The 25,682-nt window shown below is 52.4% G+C and overlaps 2 protein-coding genes across 2 annotated transcripts; one reads left to right on the plus strand and one right to left on the minus strand.

Moving 5' to 3' along the window:
• The first annotated feature begins 721 nt into the window (after window positions 1-721).
• LOC130082709 (protein FAM181A-like) lies at window positions 722-2,413 on the plus strand. The gene has a single exon (XM_056247564.1). The coding sequence runs from the start codon at window positions 1,343-1,345 to the stop codon at window positions 1,955-1,957; it is 615 nt and encodes a 204-aa protein (XP_056103539.1). The 5' UTR covers window positions 722-1,342; the 3' UTR covers window positions 1,958-2,413.
• A 1,122-nt stretch (window positions 2,414-3,535) lies between these two features.
• On the minus strand, window positions 3,536-24,855 carry asb2b (ankyrin repeat and SOCS box containing 2b). The gene is made up of 8 exons (XM_056247563.1): window positions 24,645-24,855; window positions 21,960-22,096; window positions 21,536-21,691; window positions 12,981-13,226; window positions 11,653-11,824; window positions 8,777-9,248; window positions 3,992-4,145; window positions 3,536-3,706 (listed from the first exon to the last, which is right to left on the minus strand). The coding sequence occupies exons 1-8, from the start codon at window positions 24,755-24,757 to the stop codon at window positions 3,570-3,572; spliced, it is 1,587 nt and encodes a 528-aa protein (XP_056103538.1). The 5' UTR covers window positions 24,758-24,855; the 3' UTR covers window positions 3,536-3,569.
• Between the last annotated feature and the right edge of the window lie 827 nt (window positions 24,856-25,682).

Here is a 25,682-nt window from a genome sequence, read left to right on the forward strand (position 1 = left end):
GTGTAACACTACTGTAATGCGGTCACAGGTGTGTGTGTGTAACACTACTGTAAATTAATGCGGTCACAGGTGTGTGTGTGTGTGTGTGTGTAACACTACTGTAATGCGGTCACAGGTGTGTGTGTGTAACACTACTGTAATGCGGTCACAGTTGTGTGTGTGTGTGTGTGTGTGTGTAACACTAATGCGGTCACAGGTGTGTGTTTGTAACACTAATGCGGTCACAGGTGTGTGTGTGTAACTACTGTAATGCGGTCACAGGTGTGTGTGTGTGTGTGTGTGTGTGTGTGTGTGTGTGTGTGTGTGTGTGTAACACTAATGCGGTCACAGGTGTGTGTTTGTAACACTAATGCGGTCACAGGTGTGTGTTTGTGGAGTCATTCACAACGGCTTCGAACGCGGCTCAACCAATCAGAATCAAGGACCGGAACTATCCGTTTTATCAGCTTTATTTTATTTTAGAAACGAGTGTTGGCGTTTCTAAGATGCGTTTTTACATCTTGAGACTGTTTTCTAAATCCATTTCGCTCGTTTATAGCTGTTTATTTTTTTTTATTTTTTTTTTTTTTTTAGCTTTTTACTCAAAATGTTATATCTTTAATGTTTTTGTAAATAAGTGATCTTAAAGTCAGGAAAGCCCCCCCGGGAGTGTCCCGGTCTCGGTTGGCAGGGTGACAGTCCTCGAGTGTGTAAGCTCGTGCTATTGTCCGCGGGCCAGCGGCTGCCATGGAGACGCACTGATATGACACAGGGAAATGTTTGCTGATGGCCATTCTATGGGCTTTGTCCCACTCGCTCTCTTTCATGACGACTCGATTTAAGTCTCCGAATGTTTGACTACAAACGCGAGAGTGCTCTCCGGCTCCCCGGCTTTGTCCCGCGGGTTTGAATGAGTAATTCAGCTTTTGTGTGTGTGGATTGAGGGGGCAAACAGAGAGACAAGATTCCTGAGCGCTCGAGCCGCTTCCCATGGTTATGCGGGATCAGACTGGGATCGGGATGGGGAACAGGAGCGTGGCGCTTCACCGGCCCTTTACAAACACATTGTGCCCGAGGGGAACCGGTGACCGTTTCTACGGAGAAACATCGCGTCTGCGCGCTATTTTCCTGAGGGATTTCCATGACAACTATTTGTGGTGGCAAAGAATCCGACACCGGGCTCATTGTGAGGAGACTGCGGGCTGTGATTGGCTCAGAGCAGTGATACACCGAGTCTATAGGCATTGAGCTTCAGTGAGTGTTATTACAGAGAGCGTCCCTTCTGTGCGCACTACCCGGGAACGGGACAGCAGATGCGCGGGCCTGAGCGCGGAGGTTTGAACGCTCCGGGTGAACGCGTGCGATGGCCAACGCTGACAGCGAGGTGAAGACGCTCCTGAACTTCGTGAATCTGGCGTCGAGCGACATCAAGGCGGCGCTGGACCGATCCGCGCCCTGCAGACGCTCCGTGGACCACCGCAAATACCTGCAGAAACAGCTCAAGCGCTTCACGCACAGGCCCGCAGACCCACGCGCGCGCGCCCGGCCCAACGCGCCGGACCCGAGCCCGAACCCCGCGGGTCACGTGCCCATGCGCGCGCGCCAGCTCCCGGCGTCCTTCTGGCAGGAACCGCGCACCCCGGGCACCCGCGCGCGTCTCCAGCACCTGCTGAGGAACAGCGCGAGCGGCCCTGCGAGCGTCAAATCTCACGCAGAGAAAAGGAAGATGATTCGCGATAATAATAATAATCACCCGCACGCGGAGCCGCCGAGGAGGAGCGCGCCGTGCGCGTGCGTGTGCGCGTGCTGCCCTCTTCAGTGTCACGCGCTGCACGCGGACGCGCCTCTCAGGAACAGAACAGCGGAGGCGCGCGGCTTCATCGACGGACTCCGCGGTAACGCGCATGTGGTGATCAAGCCGATTCCCACGAAGCCCGCGATCTCCTCCTCCATCTTCAGCGTGTTCGGCTTCATCTAGTGCTGGAGGACCACAGCACCACTACAGGACTACTAACCTTCTTCAGCTCTTCTGTTTAACCCATTCCTGACACGTGCTGCACATGCACGAGCAATGTTTATGATCACGCGCCTGTGAGCACTTAAAGTACAGATGTAGCAGGAATAATACACACGTGCGGTGGTTATTTTATTGGCTTTTGTGCAGTTGGAAAGCGAGGACATCAAGATATGATCACAGCATTGCTTTAGTTTACACGCATCATCAGGTGACTCTCTGTAGAATGAGTTTTCATTTAACAATCGTCCTCTGTTCCAGATCACTTCCCTGAACCAGCATGATTTCACTGTGATGTAGAGATAGATCAGTATTTATTATGATTTTTTAGTTGAGATGTTGTTCTGTCACACTAATTAAGCCTGGTCATAATCCAGGTCTTGTGCTGAATTAGCTCATTAAAACTGGTAATCGACTGCGTTACACTGTCTGCTCATTACTGACACACTCAAACCACACATGAAATAAGCAGAGCCTTTTATTCTGCACTCGCCAGTGACATACTCTGTGTTTTCAGATCATCAAAATACATAAAATTGTGTATCAAACAAATACAAACACAAAATACAAATACAAACAAAAAAATTCAAGATCATAAATTAAAATGTATAAATAGCAACTTGAAGACCAAACACTCAATTCATAAGAGGTAATCTCACAGCACCAGTGTTTAAATGTCCAGCAGAAATAATGTTTCAGAATAAATTATTTGTTTCTGTGTTGTGTTGGAGCCGGTTCTGGATCTAAGGGCCGATTCTGGAGTTCAGGGGCCAGTTCTGGAGCTCTGGAGCCGGTTCTGGAGATCAGGCGTCGGGCCCGGAGCCGGTTCTGGAGCTCTGGAGCCGGTTCTGGAGATCAGGCGTCGGGCCCTTAGCCAGTTCTGGAGCTCAGGTGTTGGAGCCGGAGCCGGTTCTGGATCTAAGGGGCGGGTTCCAGATCTCAGGAGCCGGTTCTGGATCTAAGGGGCGGGTTCCAGATCTCAGGAGCCGGTTCTGGAGATCAGGGGCCAGTTCTGGAGTTCAGGGGCCAGTTCTGGAGTTCTGGAGCCGGTTCTGGAGATCAGGCGTCGGGCCCGGAGCCGGTTCTGGAGCTCAGGAGCCGGTTCTGGAGCTCTGGAGCCGGTTCTGGAGATCAGGCGTCGGGCCCTTAGCCAGTTCTGGAGATCAGGGGCCGGTTCTGGAGCTCAGGTGTTGGAGCCGGTTCTGGATCTAAGGGGCGGGTTCCAGATCTCAGGAGCCGGTTCTGGATCTCAGGGTCGGTTCTGGAGCTCAGGCGTCGGGCCCGGAGCCAGTTCTAGAGCTCAGGTGTTGGAGCCGGAGCCGGTTCTGGATCTTAGGGGCGGGTTCCAGATCTCAGGAGCCGGTTCTGGATCTCAGGGGCGGGTTCCCCATCTCTGCAGCCGGTTCTGGAGCTCAGGCGTCGGGTCCGGAGCCGGTTCTGGATCTCAGGGGCGGGTTCCCGATCTCTGCAGCCGGTTCTGGAGCTCAGGGGCCGGTTGCAGATCTCAGGAGCTGGTTCTGGAGCTCAGGCGTCGGGTCCGGAGCCGGTTCTGGAGCTCAGGGGCCGGTTCCAGATCTCAGGAGCTGGTTCTGGAGCTCAGGTACCGCAGCACGGGCCCCGGCAGCGGCAGCGAGTCGATGGACCTCAGTCTCCGGGTCCCCAGCTGCTCTCGGACCCTCAGCCGGCACAGGTGCATCAAGGGCCGAGGGGACGCTGCAAACACACAGATACACTCACACACTCATCATCCTCACACTGTAACAGACTGTTAATGTGTGTATGAAAGTCTCAAAATCTGAAAATCATAATTGAAAATCATAATTCCTAACTGAAATTGTCTTCTGTGTACGAAACAAAGGAAAGCATTAAAGACAAACAGAATTTATATTATGAAAGTGTGGCTGTTATTTTAAACAGCTGTGGTTGAAAGGTTCGCTCCCGATCAGCTGAATGGAGTCCAGGGAAACAGGAATGAAGAAGCCGATGATGAAGACTCACATGTTCTGAGGCTGATGCTGGGCCACTCGGGAGCGTCCCGGAGCAGAGCCGTGGTTCTGCTGCACAGCTGGACGTTTCCCACACACTCCAGCAGCAGATCCACGACCTCAGCGGCGGCCCGGCTCCAGCGGGGGGACGAGATCCAGGAGCAGAACTGACACAGAACACACAGTTCACAGCAGGCCCACAGCAAACAACACTTATACATGGGACTGGTAGTCACTGCATGAAGAATATTTGGGTGTAATATGTCACAGTTTACTTTATTTTGCTCTCCTCACTTACATAACTGAACTATAGTGTCCTGCACACACTAGAGAAAACATATATATAAAAAAGATATCTGGAGCCTCATTTATAACCGTTGCGTACGCACAAAACAGGCCCTGAAAGAGGCGTACGCCACTCCCGACGCATAAGATGTGATTTATAAAAACAAACTTGACGGAAAAATGTGCGCACCGGCACGCAAACTCTGACCCGTGCGTACGAACGTTCTGGAGACGGAGCAGTTTGGCGACACCGATGGTGAGCTGGAGTTAAATGTCTTTTTGGTCACTTTTAGACAGAAAATCTAAAGAAAATGATACATAGGCTATACAGAAAGATAATACAAATATAATTTCACTCACTAAGCATATCACTTGAGGCAAATATTCATCCCTTCTTAAATGTCCGCGCCAGCGAGCGCGTTGGGCCGTTTAGTGAAACTAACGCCTATCTAACGACAGTCCTAATCATAAAAACAGTGCATGTTCACAACAGTTTAAATAAATAAAAGAATGATTTAAACTGTTTTACTTCTGATATAAACATTTAGATTAAATATGCCATTGTCATTGATGGAGTTAAACACTTAAACATGAAATCATTACTGAGACGTTACAACATTTTTTATATTCAATAAATATAAATATTTGTTGTGGATGCAATGCTTTTGAACACGTTTCCTCTGGCATGCTGTGTTTTAATGTTTTAACTAAAGAGAGAATTGCTTATAGCAGATTGTCTGAGAAAATAGTTTCGTGCAAATAATGCACAACAGTCTATCTGTTTCCATTAAAAATATAAATCAATAAAAAATACTATTTGGTCAGTGGAAAAGATTGTGAAAACTTTCTCTGAAATGTATTTTACACTATTTGATTTATTTATTCAAAAACAAGGCAAGGATAGGCTACTAAATTATTTTTATTAATGTAGGCTAATGTGACGGCACATCCGTATTAGGCTATTTCATATTTTCCTAATGTCTATACCGTTAAACATGTTATCACGTGGATGAATAATCATATGCAAATGATATGCAGATGAGGATATGCATAGTAAAACTAGGCGTTGTAAGCTCATATATGGTTATTTCGGGGAGGAGACGCGTGTGCGCACAATCTTCCGCTGACTGAGATTTATCGGGATTTATAAAGTGAATTCTGCGCAGGTTCTGGCGTACGCACGGTTTTATAAATCTGAATATTTTTTTGCGTACGCCATTTTTGGCTTTCGGACGCACGTACACTTTTAGTAAGGATCCTACACACAGTTTTATAAATGAGGCCCCTGGTGTCGGAATAATGTTTGCTTTGACTCTCGATTGCCTTGATGTGTTTTATGAGTCGCATTTCCCTCGGGATACGGGTTTTCACACCCCGTGCAGAGCTTTAGTGCACTCATTGTCTTCGGAATTAATCTTTAATCACAATTGACCCTTCGCAGGGAGTTTGATTGACAGGCGATCTGACCAATCATAATTTGCATAATCTGAGTGTCGTCTGAGTGTCGTCTGAGTGTCGTCTGAGTGTCGTCAGAGTGTCGTCTGAGTGTCGTCTGAGTGTCGTCAGAGTGTCGTCTGAGTGTCGTCAGAGTGTCGTCTGAGTGTCGTCTGAGTGTCGTCTGAGTGTCGTCTGAGTGTCGTCTGAGTGTCGTCTGAGTGTCGTCTGAGTGTCGTCTGTGTGTCGTCTGAGTGTCGTCAGAGTGTCGTCTGAGTGTCGTCAGAGTGTCGTCAGAGTGTCGTCTGAGTGTCGTCTGAGTGTCGTCTGAGTGTCGTCAGCGTGTCGTCTGAGTGTCGTCTGAGTGTTGTCTGAGTGTCGTCTGAGTGTCGTCAGCGTGTCGTCTGAGTGTCGTCTGAGTGTTGTCTGAGTGTCGTCTGAGTGTCGTCAGAGTGTCGTCTGAGTGTCGTCAGAGTGTCGTCAGAGTGTCGTCTGAGTGTCGTCTGAGTGTCGTCTGAGTGTCGTCAGAGTGTCGTCTGAGTGTCGTCTGAGTGTCGTCTGAGTGTCGTCTGAGTGTCGTCAGAGTGTCGTCTGTGTGTCGTCTGAGTGTCGTCTGAGTGTCGTCTGAGTGTCGTCTGAGTGTCGTCTGAGTGTCGTCAGAGTGTCGTCTGAGTGTCGTCTGAGTGTCGTCTGAGTGTCGTCTGAGTGTCGTCAGAGTGTCGTCTGAGTGTCGTCAGAGTGTCGTCTGAGTGTCGTCAGAGTGTCGTCTGAGTGTCGTCAGAGTGTCGTCTGAGTGTCGTCTGAGTGTCGTCAGTGTGTCGTCTGAGTGTCGTCTGAGTGTCGTCTGAGTGTCGTCAGTGTGTCGTCAGTGTGTCGTCTGAGTGTCGTCTGAGTGTCGTCAGTGTGTCGTCTGAGTGTCGTCTGAGTGTCGTCTGAGTGTCGTCTGAGTGTCGTCTGAGTGTCGTCAGTGTGTCGTCTGAGTGTCGTCTGAGTGTCGTCTGAGTGTCGTCTGAGTGTCGTCAGAGTGTCGTCTGAGTGTCGTCTGAGTGTCGTCAGTGTGTCGTCTGAGTGTCGTCTGAGTGTCGTCTGAGTGTCGTCTGAGTGTCGTCAGAGTGTCGTCTGAGTGTCGTCTGAGTGTCGTCAGAGTGTCGTCAGAGTGTCGTCTGAGTGTCGTCTGAGTGTCGTCAGAGTGTCGTCTGTGTGTCGTCTGAGTGTCGTCTGAGTGTCGTCTGAGTGTCGTCAGAGTGTCGTCTGAGTGTCGTCTGAGTGTCGTCTGAGTGTCGTCTGAGTGTCGTCTGAGTGTCGTCAGAGTGTCGTCTGAGTGTCGTCTGAGTGTCGTCAGAGTGTCGTCTGAGTGTCGTCTGAGTGTCGTCTGAGTGTCGTCAGCGTGTCGTCTGAGTGTCGTCTGAGTGTCGTCTGAGTGTCGTCAGAGTGTCGTCAGAGTGTCGTCTGAGTGTCGTCTGAGTGTCGTCAGAGTGTCGTCTGAGTGTCGTCAGAGTGTCGTCTGAGTGTCGTCTGAGTGTCGTCTGAGTGTCGTCTGAGTGTCGTCAGAGTGTCGTCAGAGTGTCGTCTGAGTGTCGTCTGAGTGTCGTCTGAGTGTCGTCTGAGTGTCGTCAGAGTGTCGTCTGAGTGTCGTCTGAGTGTCGTCTGAGTGTCGTCTGAGTGTCGTCTGAGTGTCGTCTGAGTGTCGTCAGAGTGTCGTCAGAGTGTCGTCTGAGTGTCGTCTGAGTGTCGTCTGAGTGTCGTCAGAGTGTCGTCTGAGTGTCGTCAGTGTGTCGTCAGAGTGTCGTCAGTGTGTCGTCAGAGTGTCGTCTGAGTGTCGTCTGAGTGTCGCCTGAGTGTCGTCTGAGTGTCGTCTGAGTGTCGTCAGAGTGTCGTCTGAGTGTCGTCAGAGTGTCGTCTGAGTGTCGTCTGAGTGTCGTCAGTGTGTCGTCTGAGTGTCGTCTGAGTGTCGTCAGAGTGTCGTCTGTCTGAGTGTCGTCTGAGTGTCGTCAGTGTGTCGTCTGAGTGTCGTCAGAGTGTCGTCAGAGTGTCGTCTGAGTGTCGTCTGAGTGTCGTCAGAGTGTCGTCTGAGTGTCGTCAGAGTGTCGTCTGAGTGTCGTCAGAGTGTCGTCTGAGTGTCGTCAGAGTGTCGTCTGAGTGTCGTCAGAGTGTCGTCAGAGTGTCGTCTGAGTGTCGTCAGAGTGTCGTCAGAGTGTCGTCTGAGTGTCGTCTGAGTGTCGTCTGAGTGTCGTCAGAGTGTCGTCTGTCTGAGTGTCGTCTGAGTGTCGTCTGTGTGTCGTCTGAGTGTCGTCTGAGTGTCGTCTGAGTGTCGTCAGAGTGTCGTCTGAGTGTCGTCTGAGTGTCGTCTGACTGTCGTCTGAGTGTCGTCTGAGTGTCGTCTGAGTGTCGTCAGAGTGTCGTCAGAGTGTCGTCTGAGTGTCGTCTGAGTGTCGTCAGAGTGTCGTCTGAGTGTCGTCTGAGTGTCGTCAGAGTGTCGTCTGAGTGTCGTCTGAGTGTCGTCAGAGTGTCGTCTGAGTGTCGTCTGAGTGTCGTCAGCGTGTCGTCTGAGTGTCGTCTGAGTGTTGTCTGAGTGTCGTCTGAGTGTCGTCAGCGTGTCGTCTGAGTGTCGTCTGAGTGTTGTCTGAGTGTCGTCTGAGTGTCGTCAGAGTGTCGTCTGAGTGTCGTCTGAGTGTCGTCAGAGTGTCGTCTGAGTGTCGTCTGAGTGTCGTCAGAGTGTCGTCTGAGTGTCGTCTGAGTGTCGTCAGAGTGTCGTCTGAGTGTCGTCTGAGTGTCGTCAGAGTGTCGTCTGAGTGTCGTCTGAGTGTCGTCTGAGTGTCGTCAGCGTGTCGTCTGAGTGTCGTCTGAGTGTCGTCAGAGTGTCGTCTGAGTGTCGTCTGAGTGTCGTCAGAGTGTCGTCTGAGTGTCGTCTGAGTGTCGTCAGAGTGTCGTCTGAGTGTCGTCTGAGTGTCGTCAGAGTGTCGTCTGAGTGTCGTCTGAGTGTCGTCTGAGTGTCGTCAGCGTGTCGTCTGAGTGTCGTCTGAGTGTTGTCTGAGTGTCGTCTGAGTGTCGTCAGCGTGATCTGGGAGACGGATGTCACCTGTAGCCCGGGCTCAGGGCGGCTCCGGCCAGCGTGCTCCTCCCGTGTGTGTGTGTGTGGGGTGAAGCAAGGCCGGGCGTTGCAGCCGTGCTCCAGCAGACAGCGCAGGACGCTGAGGTGGTGTGTGTGTGTGAGCAGCGCAGGGAGGGCCTCCACACGGGCCCCGTGCTCCAGCAGCAGAGCTACGCTCTCCACACACCCCTGCTCCGCCGCTAGCACCAGCAGCGGCTCCGCGTCAGGATCGGCTCCGGCCCTCAGCAGCTCCGCGGCCGCCTGCGTGTTCCCGGCGGAGACGGCACAGAGCAGAGCCGAGCCGCAGCCAGAGGAGCGCCGGGTGTTGACGTCACAGCCGGAGCGGATCAGCACACGCAGCGTGTTCAGCTGGTTGTGCTCCGCGGACAGATGGAGCGGAGAGACGCCGCTCTCCCGTAACCGCACGCGGCTGCTCACCGGCAGCAACAGCGACACTATCCTGTGGGAAACACCAGCAGCGCTTAATACAGCAAACAATCATTCTTACAGTCAAGACACTATTCAACTTTTCTTTCTACTGAGAATGTTAGTTGATGTTATCAAATTGAACTAAAACTTGCAGATTTTGCTCACACAGGGCAACAATTTCCCAAAATGATCATTCTTTCCCACCTTATTACACTTGTGTTTGCAGTCAAAAATGACCAGCCTACAAAAAAAGCCTGCATGCCCCTCATCCTCAAAAATAATGTGTGTCTCTCCACCCGGTAAATAATGCGGGCAGGGGTGCACACACATCCTAAACTGCTGCTTCCTCGCCATGACTTTATATATATATATAAGACAAACAACAAATATGACAAGGACCGTTTCACACTGAGTGCTACAGAAGCGGCCCAGATCACACACACCTGCAGCAGCGGATGAAGATCAGGCAGGTGTGTGTGTGTGTGTGTGTGTGTGTGTGTCTGGTGTTCACACTCACTGCTCGTGCCCGTGCTGGCTGGCGATGTGCAGGGGCAGGTGTGTGTGTGTGTGTGTGTGTGTGTCTGGTGTTCACACTCACTGCTCGTGCCCGTGCTGGCTGGCGATGTGCAGGGGCAGGTGTGTGTGTGTGTGTGTGTGTGTGTGTGTGTGTGTGTGTGTGTGTCTGGTGTTCACACTCACTGCTCGTGCCCGTGCTGGCGATGTGCAGGGGCAGGTGTGTGTGTGTGTGTGTGTGTGTGTGTGTGTGTGTGTGGTGTTCACACTCACTGCTCGTGCCCGTGCTGGCTGGCGATGTGCAGGGGCAGGTGTGTGTGTGTGTGTGTGTGTGTGTGTGTGTCTGGTGTTCACACTCACTGCTCGTGCCCGTGCTGGCGATGTGCAGGGGCAGTTGTGTGTGTGTGTGTGTGTGTGTGTGTGTGTGTGGTGTTCACACTCACTGCTCGTGCCCGTGCTGGCTGGCGATGTGCAGGGGCAGGTGTGTGTGTGTGTGTGTGTGTGTGTGTGTGTGTGTGTGTGTGTGTGTGTGTGTGTGTGTGTGTGTGTGTGTTCACACTCACTGCTCGTGCCCGTGCTGGCTGGCGATGTGCAGGGGCAGGTGTGTGTGTGTGTGTGTGTGTGTGTGTGTGTGTGTGTGTGTCTGGTGCTCACACTCACTGCTCGTGCCCGTGCTGGCTGGCGATGTGCAGGGGCAGGTGTGTGTGTGTGTGTGTGTGTGTCTGGTGTTCACACTCACTGCTCGTGCCCGTGCTGGCTGGCGATGTGCAGGGGCAGGTGTGTGTGTGTGTGTGTGTGTGTGTGTGTCTGGTGTTCACACTCACTGCTCGTGCCCGTGCTGGCTGGCGATGTGCAGGGGCAGGTGTGTGTGTGTGTGTGTGTGTGTGTCTGGTGTTCACACTCACTGCTCGTGCCCGTGCTGGCTGGCGATGTGCAGGGGCAGGTGTGTGTGTGTGTGTGTGTGTGTGTGTCTGGTGTTCACACTCACTGCTCGTGCCCGTGCTGGCTGGCGATGTGCAGGGGCAGGTGTGTGTGTGTGTGTGTGTGTGTGTCTGGTGTTCACACTCACTGCTCGTGCCCGTGCTGGCTGGCGATGTGCAGGGGCAGGTGTGTGTGTGTGTGTGTGTGTGTGTGTGTGTGTCTGGTGTTCACACTCACTGCTCGTGCCCGTGCTGGCGATGTGCAGGGGCAGGTGTGTGTGTGTGTGTGTGTGTGTGTGTGGTGTTCACACTCACTGCTCGTGCCCGTGCTGGCTGGCGATGTGCAGGGGCAGGTGTGTGTGTGTGTGTGTGTGTGTGTCTGGTGTTCACACTCACTGCTCGTGCCCGTGCTGGCTGGCGATGTGCAGGGGCAGGTGTGTGTGTGTGTGTGTGTGTGTGTGTGTGTGTGTGTGTGTGTGTCTGGTGTTCACACTCACTGCTCGTGCCCGTGCTGGCTGGCGATGTGCAGGGGCAGGTGTGTGTGTGTGTGTGTGTGTGTGTCTGGTGTTCACACTCACTGCTCGTGCCCGTGCTGGCTGGCGATGTGCAGGGGCAGGTGTGTGTGTGTGTGTGTGTGTGTGTCTGGTGTTCACACTCACTGCTCGTGCCCGTGCTGGCTGGCGATGTGCAGGGGCAGGTGTGTGTGTGTGTGTGTGTGTGTGTGTGTGTTCACACTCACTGCTCGTGCCCGTGCTGGCTGGCGATGTGCAGGGGCAGGTGTGTGTGTGTGTGTGTGTGTGTGTGTGTGTGTGTCTGGTGTTCACACTCACTGCTCGTGCCCGTGCTGGCTGGCGATGTGCAGGGGCAGGTGTGTGTGTGTGTGTGTGTGTGTGTGTGTGTGTGTCTGGTGTTCACACTCACTGCTCGTGCCCGTGCTGGCTGGCGATGTGCAGGGGCAGGTGTGTGTGTGTGTGTGTGTGTGTGTCTGGTGTTCACACTCACTGCTCGTGCCCGTGCTGGCTGGCGATGTGCAGGGGCAGAAGGCCGGCACTGCAGGGTTTGTTGGCGTCGGCGTGGTGTTGGAGCAGAAGCTTGACGGCTTCCCCGTGCCCATGTCTGCAGGCTTCCGTTAGAGCCGTGTTCCCATCACACGTCTGCAGGTTCACACCGGCACCTGACAGGGCAAAACACACAAGCCCTCCTTGAACATCGGGAAATAATGTCTTATGAATGATTTCCTGTTCTGGGATTAATATCTGCTGCTGTCCTGTTATTAGTTTGTGCTTATTCTGAGTCTATCATATTAATTCGCTTTATATGAAGAGTGTACAAAATACTCAAAAATAATCGTAAACTTCTTTGTCAAATTAAATAGTATATGAGCGGTTCATTTTTATTGGGTTTGTCATTTTTGGGATACACCAAGTATTGTGAATTTTTAGCGTATATTAAGCAGTAATTAAGTAAGGATTAGTTCATTTAAACATCTCTGTTATTGATAAATGTACCATTACCTTACATTAAAGAAAAATACGAGTTTGATTTGTCATATTTGTCTATTTGTCTTAAAATAAAAATATTTGGATTTACAAGTGCAATCAAGCTAACATATACAGCTAAATATTGTGTTTTTAGTCATCCGAATTAGTTGACGATAAATAACATTGGTAACACTTTACAATAAGGTTCATTTATTAAACATTAATTAACATGAACTAACCATGAGCAATACATTTGTTACTGTTTTTGTTAATCTTTGTTAACGTTAGTTAATCCAAATCCAGCTGTTCATTCTTTGTTCATGTTAGTTCACAGTGCATTAACTAATGTTAACAAGATTTTAATAAAGTATTAGTAAATGTTGAAATTAACAAAGATTAACAAATGCTGAAGAAGTTCATTCTTAGTTAATGTTAACTAATGTAGTTAACTAATGAACCTTATTGTAAAGTGTTACCAAAATATTTTTACCACAACAAATTTTCACAATGAAAATCAATTCAGTAAATTGTCCAGATGAAGATGCTGTATGATTCTGTGAAATGCAGAGAGGAAGGGCGAGGCCTCTGACAGACGGAAATCACAATCTTATAGATTTAGGGTTTGTGTTTAAAAGTAGCTTTGTTTTAAACTTAAGTTATAATGTAATAATGTTTATAATATTTCAAATAGGTTTTGCTACAGAAAACATGGAATTTGTGCTTCTAAAGTTTTTAAGAACAGTCACATGACACCAAAGTCAAACCTATTGCTCAAACTACTATTCTCATTAACATGATTTTAAAGTCATTGGATTTTTTGAGAGAATCCAATAGCATGAGGTTCAGTACCGTTCCGGATCAGGTACGCAAGCGCCTCTGTCCGTCCGTGTCGCGCGGCTTCGATGGCGGGTGTGACGTCGTCAGCGTTACGGGCGTCGACGGCGGCTCTGGCCTGAAGGAGCGTCTGGCAGAGCGCGATGTTGTTCCGTCTCGCGGCTTCATGCAGCGCCGTCCAACCTCGCCGACAGCGCTGATTCACCGACGCTCCACACGCTAGCAGCAGCTGCACCATACCGACACACTCCTGCTCACACGCTGCACATGAGGAACACACACACACACACTTACTCCATACCGACACACTCCTGCTCACACGCTGCACATGAGGAACACACACACACACACTTACTCCATACCGACACACTCCTGCTCACACGCTGCACATGAGGAACACACACACACACACTTACTCCATACCGACACACTCCTGCTCACACGCTGCACATGAGGAACACACACACACACACTTACTCCATACCGACACACTCCTGCTCACACGCTGCACATGAGGAACACACACACACACTTACTCCATACCGACACACTCCTGCTCACACGCTGCACATGAGGAACACACACACACACACTTACTCCATACCGACACACTCCTGCTCACACGCTGCACATGAGGAACACACACACACTTACTCCATACCGACACACTCCTGCTCACACGCTGCACATGAGGAGGAACACACACACACACACACACATTTACTCCATACCGACACACTCCTGCTCACACGCTGCACATGAGGAGGAACACACACACACACACACTTACTCCATACCGACACACTCCTGCTCACACGCTGCACATGAGGAGGAACACACACACACACACTTACTCCATACCGACACACTCCTGCTCACACGCTGCACATGAGGAACACACACACACACTTACTCCATACCGACACACTCCTGCTCACACGCTGCACATGAGGAACACACACACACACTTACTCCATACCGACACACTCCTGCTCACACGCTGCACATGAGGAGGAACACACACACACACTTACTCCATACCGACACACTCCTGCTCACACGCTGCACATGAGGAGGAACACACACACACACACTTACTCCATACCGACACACTCCTGCTCACACGCTGCACATGAGGAGGAACACACACACACACACTTACTCCATACCGACACACTCCTGCTCACACGCTGCACATGAGGAACACACACACACACTTACTCCATACCGACACACTCCTGCTCACACGCTGCACATGAGGAACACACACACACACACACTTATTCCATACCGACACACTCCTGCTCACACGCTGCACATGAGGAGGAACACACACACACACTTACTCCATACCGACACACTCCTGCTCACACGCTGCACATGAGGAACACACACACACACACTTACTCCATACCGACACACTCCTGCTCACACGCTGCACATGAGGAGGAACACACACACACACTTACTCCATACCGACACACTCCTGCTCACACGCTGCACATGAGGAACACACACACACACTTACTCCATACCGACACACTCCTGCTCACACGCTGCACATGAGGAACACACACACACACACACTTACTCCATACCGACACACTCCTGCTCACACGCTGCACATGAGGAGGAACACACACACACACACTTACTCCATACCGACACACTCCTGCTCACACGCTGCACATGAGGAACACACACACACACACTTACTCCATACCGACACACTCCTGCTCACACGCTGCACATGAGGAGGAACACACACACACACTTACTCCATACCGACACACTCCTGCTCACACGCTGCACATGAGGAACACACACACACACTTACTCCATACCGACACACTCCTGCTCACACGCTGCACATGAGGAGGAACACACACACACACTTACTCCATACCGACACACTCCTGCTCACACGCTGCACATGAGGAGGAACACACACACACACTTACTCCATACCGACACACTCCTGCTCACACGCTGCACATGAGGAACACACACACACACTTACTCCATACCGACACACTCCTGCTCACACGCTGCACATGAGGAACACACACACACACTTACTCCATACCGACACACTCCTGCTCACACGCTGCACATGAGGAACACACACACACACTTACTCCATACCGACACACTCCTGCTCACACGCTGCACATGAGGAGGAACACACACACACACTTACTCCATACCGACACACTCCTGCTCACACGCTGCACATGAGGAGGAACACACACACACACTTACTCCATACCGACACACTCCTGCTCACACGCTGCACATGAGGAGGAACACACACACACACTTACTCCATACCGACACACTCCTGCTCACACGCTGCACATGAGGAACACACACACACTTACTCCATACCGACACACTCCTGCTCACACACTGCACATGAGGAGGAACACACACACACTTACTCCATACCGACACACTCCTGCTCACACACTGCACATGAGGAGGAACACACACACACACTTACTCCATACCGACACACTCCTGCTCACACGCTGCACATGAGGAACACACACACACTTACTCCATACCGACACACTCCTGCTCACACGCTGCACATGAGGAACACACACACACACACACTTACTCCATACCGACACACTCCTGCTCACACGCTGCACATGAGGAGGAACACACACACACACTTACTCCATACCGACACACTCCTGCTCACACGCTGCACATGAGGAGGAACACACACACACACTTACTCCATACCGACACACTCCTGCTCACACGCTGCACATGAGGAACACACACACACTTACTCCATACCGACACACTCCTGCTCACACACTGCACATGAGGAGGAACACACACACACACACACTTACTCCATACCGACATACTCCTGCTCACACGCTGCACATGAGGAACACACACACACACTTACTCCATACCGACACACTCCTGCTCACACGCTGCACATGAGGAGGAACACACACACACACTTACTCCATACCGACACACTCCTGCTCACACGCTGCACATGAGGAGGAACACACACACACACTTACTCCATACCGACACACTCCTGCTCACACGCTGCACATGAGGAACACACACACACACTTACTCCATACTGACACACTCCTGCTCACACGCTGCACATGAGGAGGAACACACACACACACTTACTCCATACCGACACACTCCTGCTCACACGCTGCACATGAGGAGGAACACACACACACACATTTACTCCATACCGACACACTCCTGCTCACACGCTGCACATGAGGAGGAACACACACACACTTACTCCATACCGACACACTCCTGCTCACACGCTGCACATGAGGAGGAACACACACACACACTTACTCCATACCGACACACTCCTGCTCACACGCTGCACATGAGGAACACACACACACTTACTCCATACCGACACACTCCTGCTCACACGCTGCACATGAGGAACACACACACACACACACACACACACTTACTCCATACCGACACACTCCTGCTCACACGCTGCACATGAGGAGGAACACACACACACACTTACTCCATACCGACACACTCCTGCTCACACGCTGCACATGAGGAACACACACACTTACTCCATACCGACACACTCCTGCTCACACGCTGCACATGAGGAGGAACACACACACACACTTACTCCATACCGACACACTCCTGCTCACACGCTGCACATGAGGAACACACACACACTTACTCCATACCGACACACTCCTGCTCACACACTGCACATGAGGAGGAACACACACACACACTTACTCCATACCGACATACTCCTGCTCACACGCTGCACATGAGGAACACACACACACTTACTCCATACCGACACACTCCTGCTCACACGCTGCACATGAGGAACACACACACACACACACTTACTCCATACCGACACACTCCTGCTCACACGCTGCACATGAGGAACACACACACTTACTCCATACCGACACACTCCTGCTCACACGCTGCACATGAGGAGGAACACACACACACACTTACTCCATACCGACACACTCCTGCTCACACGCTGCACATGAGGAGGAACACACACACACTTACTCCATACCGACACACTCCTGCTCACACGCTGCACATGAGGAGGAACACACACACACACTTACTCCATACCGACACACTCCTGCTCACACGCTGCACATGAGGAACACACACACACACACACTTACTCCATACCGACACACTCCTGCTCACACGCTGCACATGAGGAGGAACACACACACACACTTACTCCATACCGACACACTCCTGCTCACACGCTGCACATGAGGAGGAACACACACACACACTTACTCCATACCGACACACTCCTGCTCACACGCTGCACATGAGGAGGAACACACACACACTTACTCCATACCGACACACTCCTGCTCACACGCTGCACATGAGGAGGAACACACACACACACTTACTCCATACCGACACACTCCTGCTCACACGCTGCACATGAGGAGGAACACACACACACATTTACTCCATACCGACACACTCCTGCTCACACGCTGCACATGAGGAGGAACACACACACACACTTACTCCATACCGACACACTCCTGCTCACACGCTGCACATGAGGAGGAACACACACACACACTTACTCCATACCGACACACTCCTGCTCACACGCTGCACATGAGGAGGAACACACACACACAAATTTACTCCATACCGACACACTCCTGCTCACACGCTGCACATGAGGAACACACACACACACACTTACTCCATACCGACACACTCCTGCTCACACGCTGCACATGAGGAGGAACACACACACACACTTACTCCATACCGACACACTCCTGCTCACACGCTGCACATGAGGAACACACACACACACTTACTCCATACCGACACACTCCTGCTCACACGCTGCACATGAGGAACACACACACACACACACTTACTCCATACCGACACACTCCTGCTCACACGCTGCACATGAGGAGGAACACACACACACACTTACTCCATACCGACACACTCCTGCTCACACGCTGCACATGAGGAACACACACACACACTTACTCCATACCGACACACTCCTGCTCACACGCTGCACATGAGGAGGAACACACACACACACTTACTCCATACCGACACACTCCTGCTCACACGCTGCACATGAGGAACACACACACACACTTACTCCATACCGACACACTCCTGCTCACACGCTGCACATGAGGAGGAACACACACACACTTACTCCATACCGACACACTCCTGCTCACACGCTGCACATGAGGAGGAACACACACACACTTACTCCATACCGACAGACTCCTGCTCACACGCTGCACATGAGGAGGAACACACACACACACTTACTCCATACCGACACACTCCTGCTCACACACTGCACATGAGGAGAAACATACACACACATTTACTCCATACCGACACACTCCTACTCACACGCTGCACATGAGGAGGAACGACCTGAACGACCTGTACGACCTGAACGACCTGTATGAGCTGAACGACCTGTACAACTGGTACAACCCCTGAACGACTCCTGAATGACCTAAACGACCTGAACAACCCCTGAATGACCTGCACGACCCCTGAATGACCCGAACAACCCCTGAATAACCCCTGAATAACCCCTGAATGAGCTGAACGACCTGAACGACCTGTACGACCTGAACGACCCCTGAATGACCTAAACGACCTGAACGACGTGTATGAGCTGAACGACCTGTACAACCCCTGATTGACCTAAACGACTTGAACGACCTGTATGAGCTGAACGACCCCTGAATGGCCTAAACGACCTGAACGACCTGTATGAGCTGAACGACCTGTACAACTGGTACAACCCCTGAACGACTCCTGAATGACCTAAACGACCTGAACAACCCCTGAATGACCCGAACAACCCCTGAATAACCCCTGAATAACCCCTGAATGAGCTGAACGACCTGTACGACCTGAACGACCCCTGAATGACCTAAACGACCTGAGCGACGTGTACAACCCCTGAATGACCTAAACGACTTGAACGACCTGTATGAGCTGACCGACCCCTGAATGGCCTAAACGACCTGAACGACGTGTATGAGCTGAACGACCTGTACAACCCCTGAATGACCTAAACGACTTGAACGACCTGTATGAGCTGAACGACCCCTGAATGGCCTAAACGACCTGACCGACCCCTGAATGAGCTGAACGACCTGTACAACCGGTACAACCCCCGAACGACTCCTGAATGACCTAAACGACCTGAACGACCCCTGAATTACACGAACGACCCCTGATTGACCTGAACGACCCCTGAATGACCCGAACGACCCCTGACCGACCCCTGAATGAGCTGAACGACCTGTACAACCGGTACAACCCCTGAACGACTCCTGAATGACCTAAACGACCTGAACAACCCCTGAATGACCTGCACGACCCCTGAATGACCCGAACAACCCCTGAATAACCCCTGAACGACTCCTGAATGACCTAAACGACCTGAACGACCCCTGAATTACACGAACGACCTCTGAATGACCTGAACGACCCCGGAATGACCCGAACGACCCCTGACCGACCCCTGAATGAGCTGAACGACCTGTACAACCAGGACAACCCCTGAACGACCCCTGAATGACCTGAACGACCCCTGAATTACACGAACGACCCCTGAATGACCCGAACGACCCATAAACGACCCCTGAATGAGCTGAACGACCTGTACAACCAGTACAACCCCTGAACGACTCCTGAATTGCCTAAACGACCTGAACGACCCCTGAATTACCTGAACGACTCCTGAATGACCTGAACAACACCTGAACGACCCCTGAATGAGCTGACCGACCTGTATGACCTGAACGACCCCTGAATGACCTGTATGACCTGAACGACCCCTGAATGAGCTGAACGACCCGAACGACCTGTATGAGCTGAACGACCCCTGAATGGCCTAAACGATCTGACCGACCCCTGAATGAGCTGAACGACCTGTACAACCGGTACAACCCCTGAACGACTCCTGAATGACCTAAACGACCTGAACGACCCCTGAGTTACACGAACGACCCCTGAAATGACCTGAACGACCCCTGAATGACCCGAACGACCCCTGACCGACCCCTGAATGAGCTGAACGGCCTGTACAACCGGTACAACCCCTGAATGACCTAAACGACCTGAATGACCCCTGAATTACACGAACGACCCCTGAATGACCTGAACGACCCCTGAATGACCCAAACGACCCCTAAACGACCCCTGAATGAGCTGAACGACCTGTACAACCAGTACAACCCCTGAACGACTCCTGAATTGCCTAAACGACCTGAACGACCCCTGAATTACTTGAACGACTCCTAAATGACCTGAACAACACCTAAACGACCCCTGAATGAGCTGAACGACCTGTATGACCTGAACGACCCCTGAATGACCTGTATGACCTGAACGACCCCTGAATGAGCTGAACGACCTGAACGACCCGAACGACCTGTATGACCTGAACGACCCCTGAATGACCTAAACGACCTGAACGACCCCTGAATTACACGAACGACCCCTGAATGACCTGAACGACCCCTGAATGACCCGAACGACCCCTAAACGACCCCTGAATGAGCTGAACGACCTGTACAACCAGTATAACCCCTGAACGACTCCTGAATTACCTAAACGACCTGAATGACCCCTGAATTACACGAACGACTCCTGAATGACCTGAACAACCCCTGAATGACCCCTGAATGAGCTGACGGACCTGAACGACCTGAACGACCTGTACTACCTGAACGACCCCTGAATGAGCTGAACGACTTGAACAACCCCTGAATGACCTGTATGACCTGAACGACCCCTGAATGAGCTGAACGACCCGAACGACCTGTATGACCTGAACGACCTCTGAATGAGCTGAACGACCCGAACGACCTGTATGACCTGAACGACCCCTGAATGACCTAAGCGACCTGAACGACCCCTGAATTACACGAACGACCCCTGAATGACCTGAACGACCCCTGAATGACCCAAACGACCCCTGAACGACCCCTGAATGAGCTGAACAACCTGTACAATCAGTACAACCCCTGAACGACTCCTGAAATACCTAAACGACCTGAACGACCCCTGAATTACACGAATGACTCCTGAATGACCTGAACGACCCCTGAACGACCCCTGAATGACCCGAACGACCCCTAAACGACTCCTGAATTACCTAAACGACCTGAACGACCCCTGAATTACACGAATGACTCCTGAATGACCTGAACAACCCCGGAATGACCCCTGAATGAGCTGACCGACCTGAACGACCTGAACGACCCCTGAATGAGCTGAACGACCTGAACGACCTGTATGACCTGAACGACCACTGAATGAGCTGAACGACCCGAACGACCTGTATGACCTGAACGACCCCTGAATGAGCTGAACGACCCGAACGACCTGTATGACCTGAACGACCTGTACTACCTGAACGACCCCTGAATGACCTGGACGACCTGAACGACCCCTGAATGACCTGAACGACCCCTGAACGACCTAAATGAGCGCACCTTTATAAAGCGGCGTCTCTTTGTTCTTGTTGCTGATATCGGGGTCGGCTCCTGCTTCCAGAAGAATCCTCACACAGTCCAGGTGTCGTCCGTGAACCGCGATCATCAGAGCCGTCTGTTCCTGAAGCGTGCGCTTGTCCACACACACGCCTCGAGCTGCACACACACACACACACACACACACACACACACACACACACACACACACACACACATCATTAATCAGCACAAGCATCAGGACTGCAGTAGATGACCAATGACTAACACAGTAAAACACAACACTAGAGCGGCTCAACCTGTTCAACAAGGGCATGGGTTTGTTTTCTGGAAATTCCTCAGAAAGGTTAGCGAGAAAAAGCCTGTGGCAATGCAAGTGTGTGAGAGACAGTAATGTAGAACAAGTGTGTGTGAGACAGTGATTTACCTTTCAGCAGCGCTTGAACACAGAGTGTCTGCCCGCAGTGAGCAGCTTCATGCAGTGCCGTCCAGTCGTCAGCGTCACACACCGATGCTAGTTCCCTCACTCGCTGCACATCTCCTCTCCTCACCGCACAGATCAGCCTGAGGGAGAACAGATCATCACTGACCGGGGCTAGTCGTCACAGGGGCTCAGGGGCCGGGGCTATTTGTCACAGGGGCTCAGGGGCCGGGGCTAGTCGTCACAGGGGCTCAGGGGCTCAGGGGCCGGGGCTAGTCGTCACAGGGGCTCAGGGGCCGGGGCCAGTCGTCACAGGGGCTCAGGGGCCGGGGCCGGTCGTCTCAGGGGCTCAGGGGCCGGTCGTCACAGGGGCTCAGGGGCCGGGGCCAGTCGTCACAGGGGCTCAGGGGCCGGGGCCAGTCGTCTCAGGGGCCGGGGCCAGTCTTCACAGGGGCTCAGGGGCCGGGGCCAGTCGTCTCAGGGGGCGGGGATAGTCGTCACAGGGGCTCAGGGGCCGGGGCCAGTCGTCACAGGGGCTCAGGGCCGGGGCCGGGGCCAGTCGTCATAGGGGCTCAGGGGCCGGGGCCAGTCATCACAGGGGCTCAGGGGCCGGGGCCAGTCGTCACAGGGGCCGGGGTCAGTCGTCACAGGGGCTCAGGGGCCGGGGCCAGTCGTCACACAGTCGTCACAGGGGCCGGGGCCAGTCGTCACAGGGGCTCAGGGGCCGGGGTCAGTCATCATAGGGGCTCAGGGGCCGGGGCCAGTCGTCATAGGGGCTCAGGGGCCGGGGCCAGTCATCACAGGGGCTCAGGGGCCGGGGCCAGTCGTCACAGGGGCCGGGGTCAGTCGTCACAGGGGCTCAGGGGCCGGGGCCAGTCGTCACAGGGGCTCAGGGGCCGGGACTGGGGCCAGTCGTCACAGGGGCTCAGGGGCCGGGGCCAGTCGTCACAGGGGCTCAGGGGCCGGGGCCAGTCGTCACACAGTCGTCACAGGGGCCGGGGTCAGTCGTCACAGGGGCTCAGGGGCCGGGGCCAGTCGTCACACAGTCGTCACAGGGGCCGGGGTCAGTCGTCACAGGGGCTCAGGGGCCGGGGCCAGTCGTCACACAGTCGTCACAGGGGCCGGGGTCAGTCGTCACAGGGGCTCAGGGGCCGGGGCCAGTCGTCACAGGGGCTCAGGGGCCGGGACTGGGGCCAGTCGTCACAGGGGCTCAGGGGCCGGGGCCAGTCGTCACAGGGGCTCAGGGGCCGGGGCCAGTCGTCACACAGTCGTCACAGGGGCCGGGGTCAGTCGTCACAGGGGCTCAGGGGCCGGGGCCAGTCGTCACACAGTCGTCACAGGGGCCGGGGTCAGTCGTCACAGGGGCTCAGGGGCCGGGGCCAGTCGTCACACAGTCGTCACAGGGGCCGGGGTCAGTCGTCACAGGGGCTCAGGGGCCGGGGCCAGTCGTCACACAGTCGTCACAGGGGCCGGGGTCAGTCGTCACAGGGGCTCAGGGGCCGGGGCCAGTCGTCACACAGTCGTCACAGGGGCCGGGGTCAGTCGTCACAGGGGCTCAGGGGCCGGGGCCAGTCGTCACACAGTCGTCACAGGGGCCGGGGTCAGTCGTCACAGGGGCTCAGGGGCCGGGGCCAGTCGTCACACAGTCGTCACAGGGGCCGGGGTCAGTCGTCACAGGGGCTCAGGGGCCGGGGCCAGTCGTCACACAGTCGTCACAGGGGCCGGGGTCAGTCGTCACAGGGGCTCAGGGGCCGGGGCCAGTCGTCACACAGTCGTCACAGGGGCCGGGGTCAGTCGTCACAGGGGCTCAGGGGCCGGGGCCAGTCGTCACACAGTCGTCACAGGGGCCGGGGTCAGTCGTCACAGGGGCTCAGGGGCCGGGGCCAGTCGTCACAGGGGCTCAGGGGCCGGGTCACTCATCATAGGGGCTCAGGGGCCGGGGCCAGTCGTCACAGGGGCTCAGAGACAGAAATGCTTGTTTTCTCCAGCAGTGTTTTTTTTTTTAGAAATCTCTTAAACTGAAATAGTGAGTTCTGTCCTCCAGGCTAGATTTACAGTAAATAATTCTATTTTTGTAATATCTACTAAATAAAATGAACGCACATAGACATCCATTAAGACACAATTTAGGCATATGTGAATGGAAATCTAAATCTAAATCTGTGTATTCTGACAAGATTCATTTAGTCACCTGTGTTTTATGTGTGATATTATATATTTCTGATAGTTAAAATATGTTCATGTATATTTTCTCTTTGCATGTTTCATTAATTGTATTTCCTAGTCGTTTTACTATGTGGCCAGAAAGCCCGTAATATGGATTTTAATAGCAGGGTCCATTGTAACACCTTACCCCAGGCACAGATGCACAGATGACTCGCTATAGCGGTCTCGACGTGTAAAGAGACATGATTTAAAACTCAACTCATTCTGAGAAACACTGACTGGCCTGAGTGTGACAACTAGCCCCGGCGAACACGGAACACGGTGAGATTTGAGCTGTCACAAAACACCCGCTTTAAGTGACAGCTGAAGGTCATGAGGAACAAACCTGTCACACACCTGTCATATTCTGATACCATATAAACCGTATAAACTGAACCATTTGAGCTTGTTCTGTTGATGAACAAACTGGCATAGTAAACGCACACACACACACACACACACACACACGCGGACTGAAGGACTCACTCTGTCGGCTCGATGTCTCTCTCAGATGATGTGGTTTTCTGCGGTGATGAGTTTCGTTTTGTGTCATTTGTTCGAAATAAGGAGATATATTCGGCATAACTGAATCGTGTCATCGTGTCGTGTTATTGTCACACAGCGCGCGTGGACAGACAAAGGCGCGCGCGCGCGTGTGTGTGTGTGTGTTCGGCGCTCAGCTGTTCGTTCACTGGGCTAATTTTAGTTCGTCTTGACACGCGAGGACTGGAGTTTACCTTATTTGTCTGTGCACTCCACCAGCTCAGATAACGTGATAATAGCGTACAGTGGAATTACTGCGGGATGAGGAAAACTGGTTCATCTTCAGATCGCATCAGGTCTTTTGTTTCATTCCTCGGAAAGGGAAAGAGAAAGAGGAAGAGCAGTTCAGATTCTGGATCTGTCACCATTCCAAATTAACTCGTTGTGTGTGTGTGTGTGTGTGTGTGTGTGTGTGTGTGTGGATATCCTCTGATGTCTCGTCACGCGTGTCAGATGATGACGACACTAGTGCATGTGAGCCTGTTTGTTTGTTTGTTTGTTACATTTTTAGGCAAACAGGTTTTCTGCTGCACATGCAGATCATGTAATATTGAGTAAATGGTAAAGAAACTGACACTGTATTTAAAATCATGCAGTGTTTTCACATGTGTGACTCCTCATCATGTGTGATGTTCAGATCTGCTCTGATGCCTTTTATGGACACGATCCTCAGTTCTCACACACACACACACACACACACACACACACACACACACACACACACACACGATCCTCAGTTCAGCTTCACTTCCACTCGAGACATTTATCATCACTGTCACTGATTACATTCACACTATAAACACACACACAGACACACTCTCTCTGTCTCTCTCTCTCTCTCTCTCTCTCTCTCTCTCTCTCTCTCTCTCTCTCTCTCTCTCTCTCTCTCTCTCTCTCTCTCTCTCTCTCTCACACACACACATTTTTATTGGGAAATATCAGAACTACTTTGTTAAGAATATATAATAGCACAAATCTTAC

This window comes from Rhinichthys klamathensis, unplaced genomic scaffold (genome assembly GCF_029890125.1).
Source record: "Rhinichthys klamathensis goyatoka isolate OS25496 unplaced genomic scaffold, OSU_Roscu_1.1 h1tg000049l_1, whole genome shotgun sequence".
Lineage (NCBI taxonomy): Eukaryota > Metazoa > Chordata > Actinopteri > Cypriniformes > Leuciscidae > Rhinichthys > Rhinichthys klamathensis.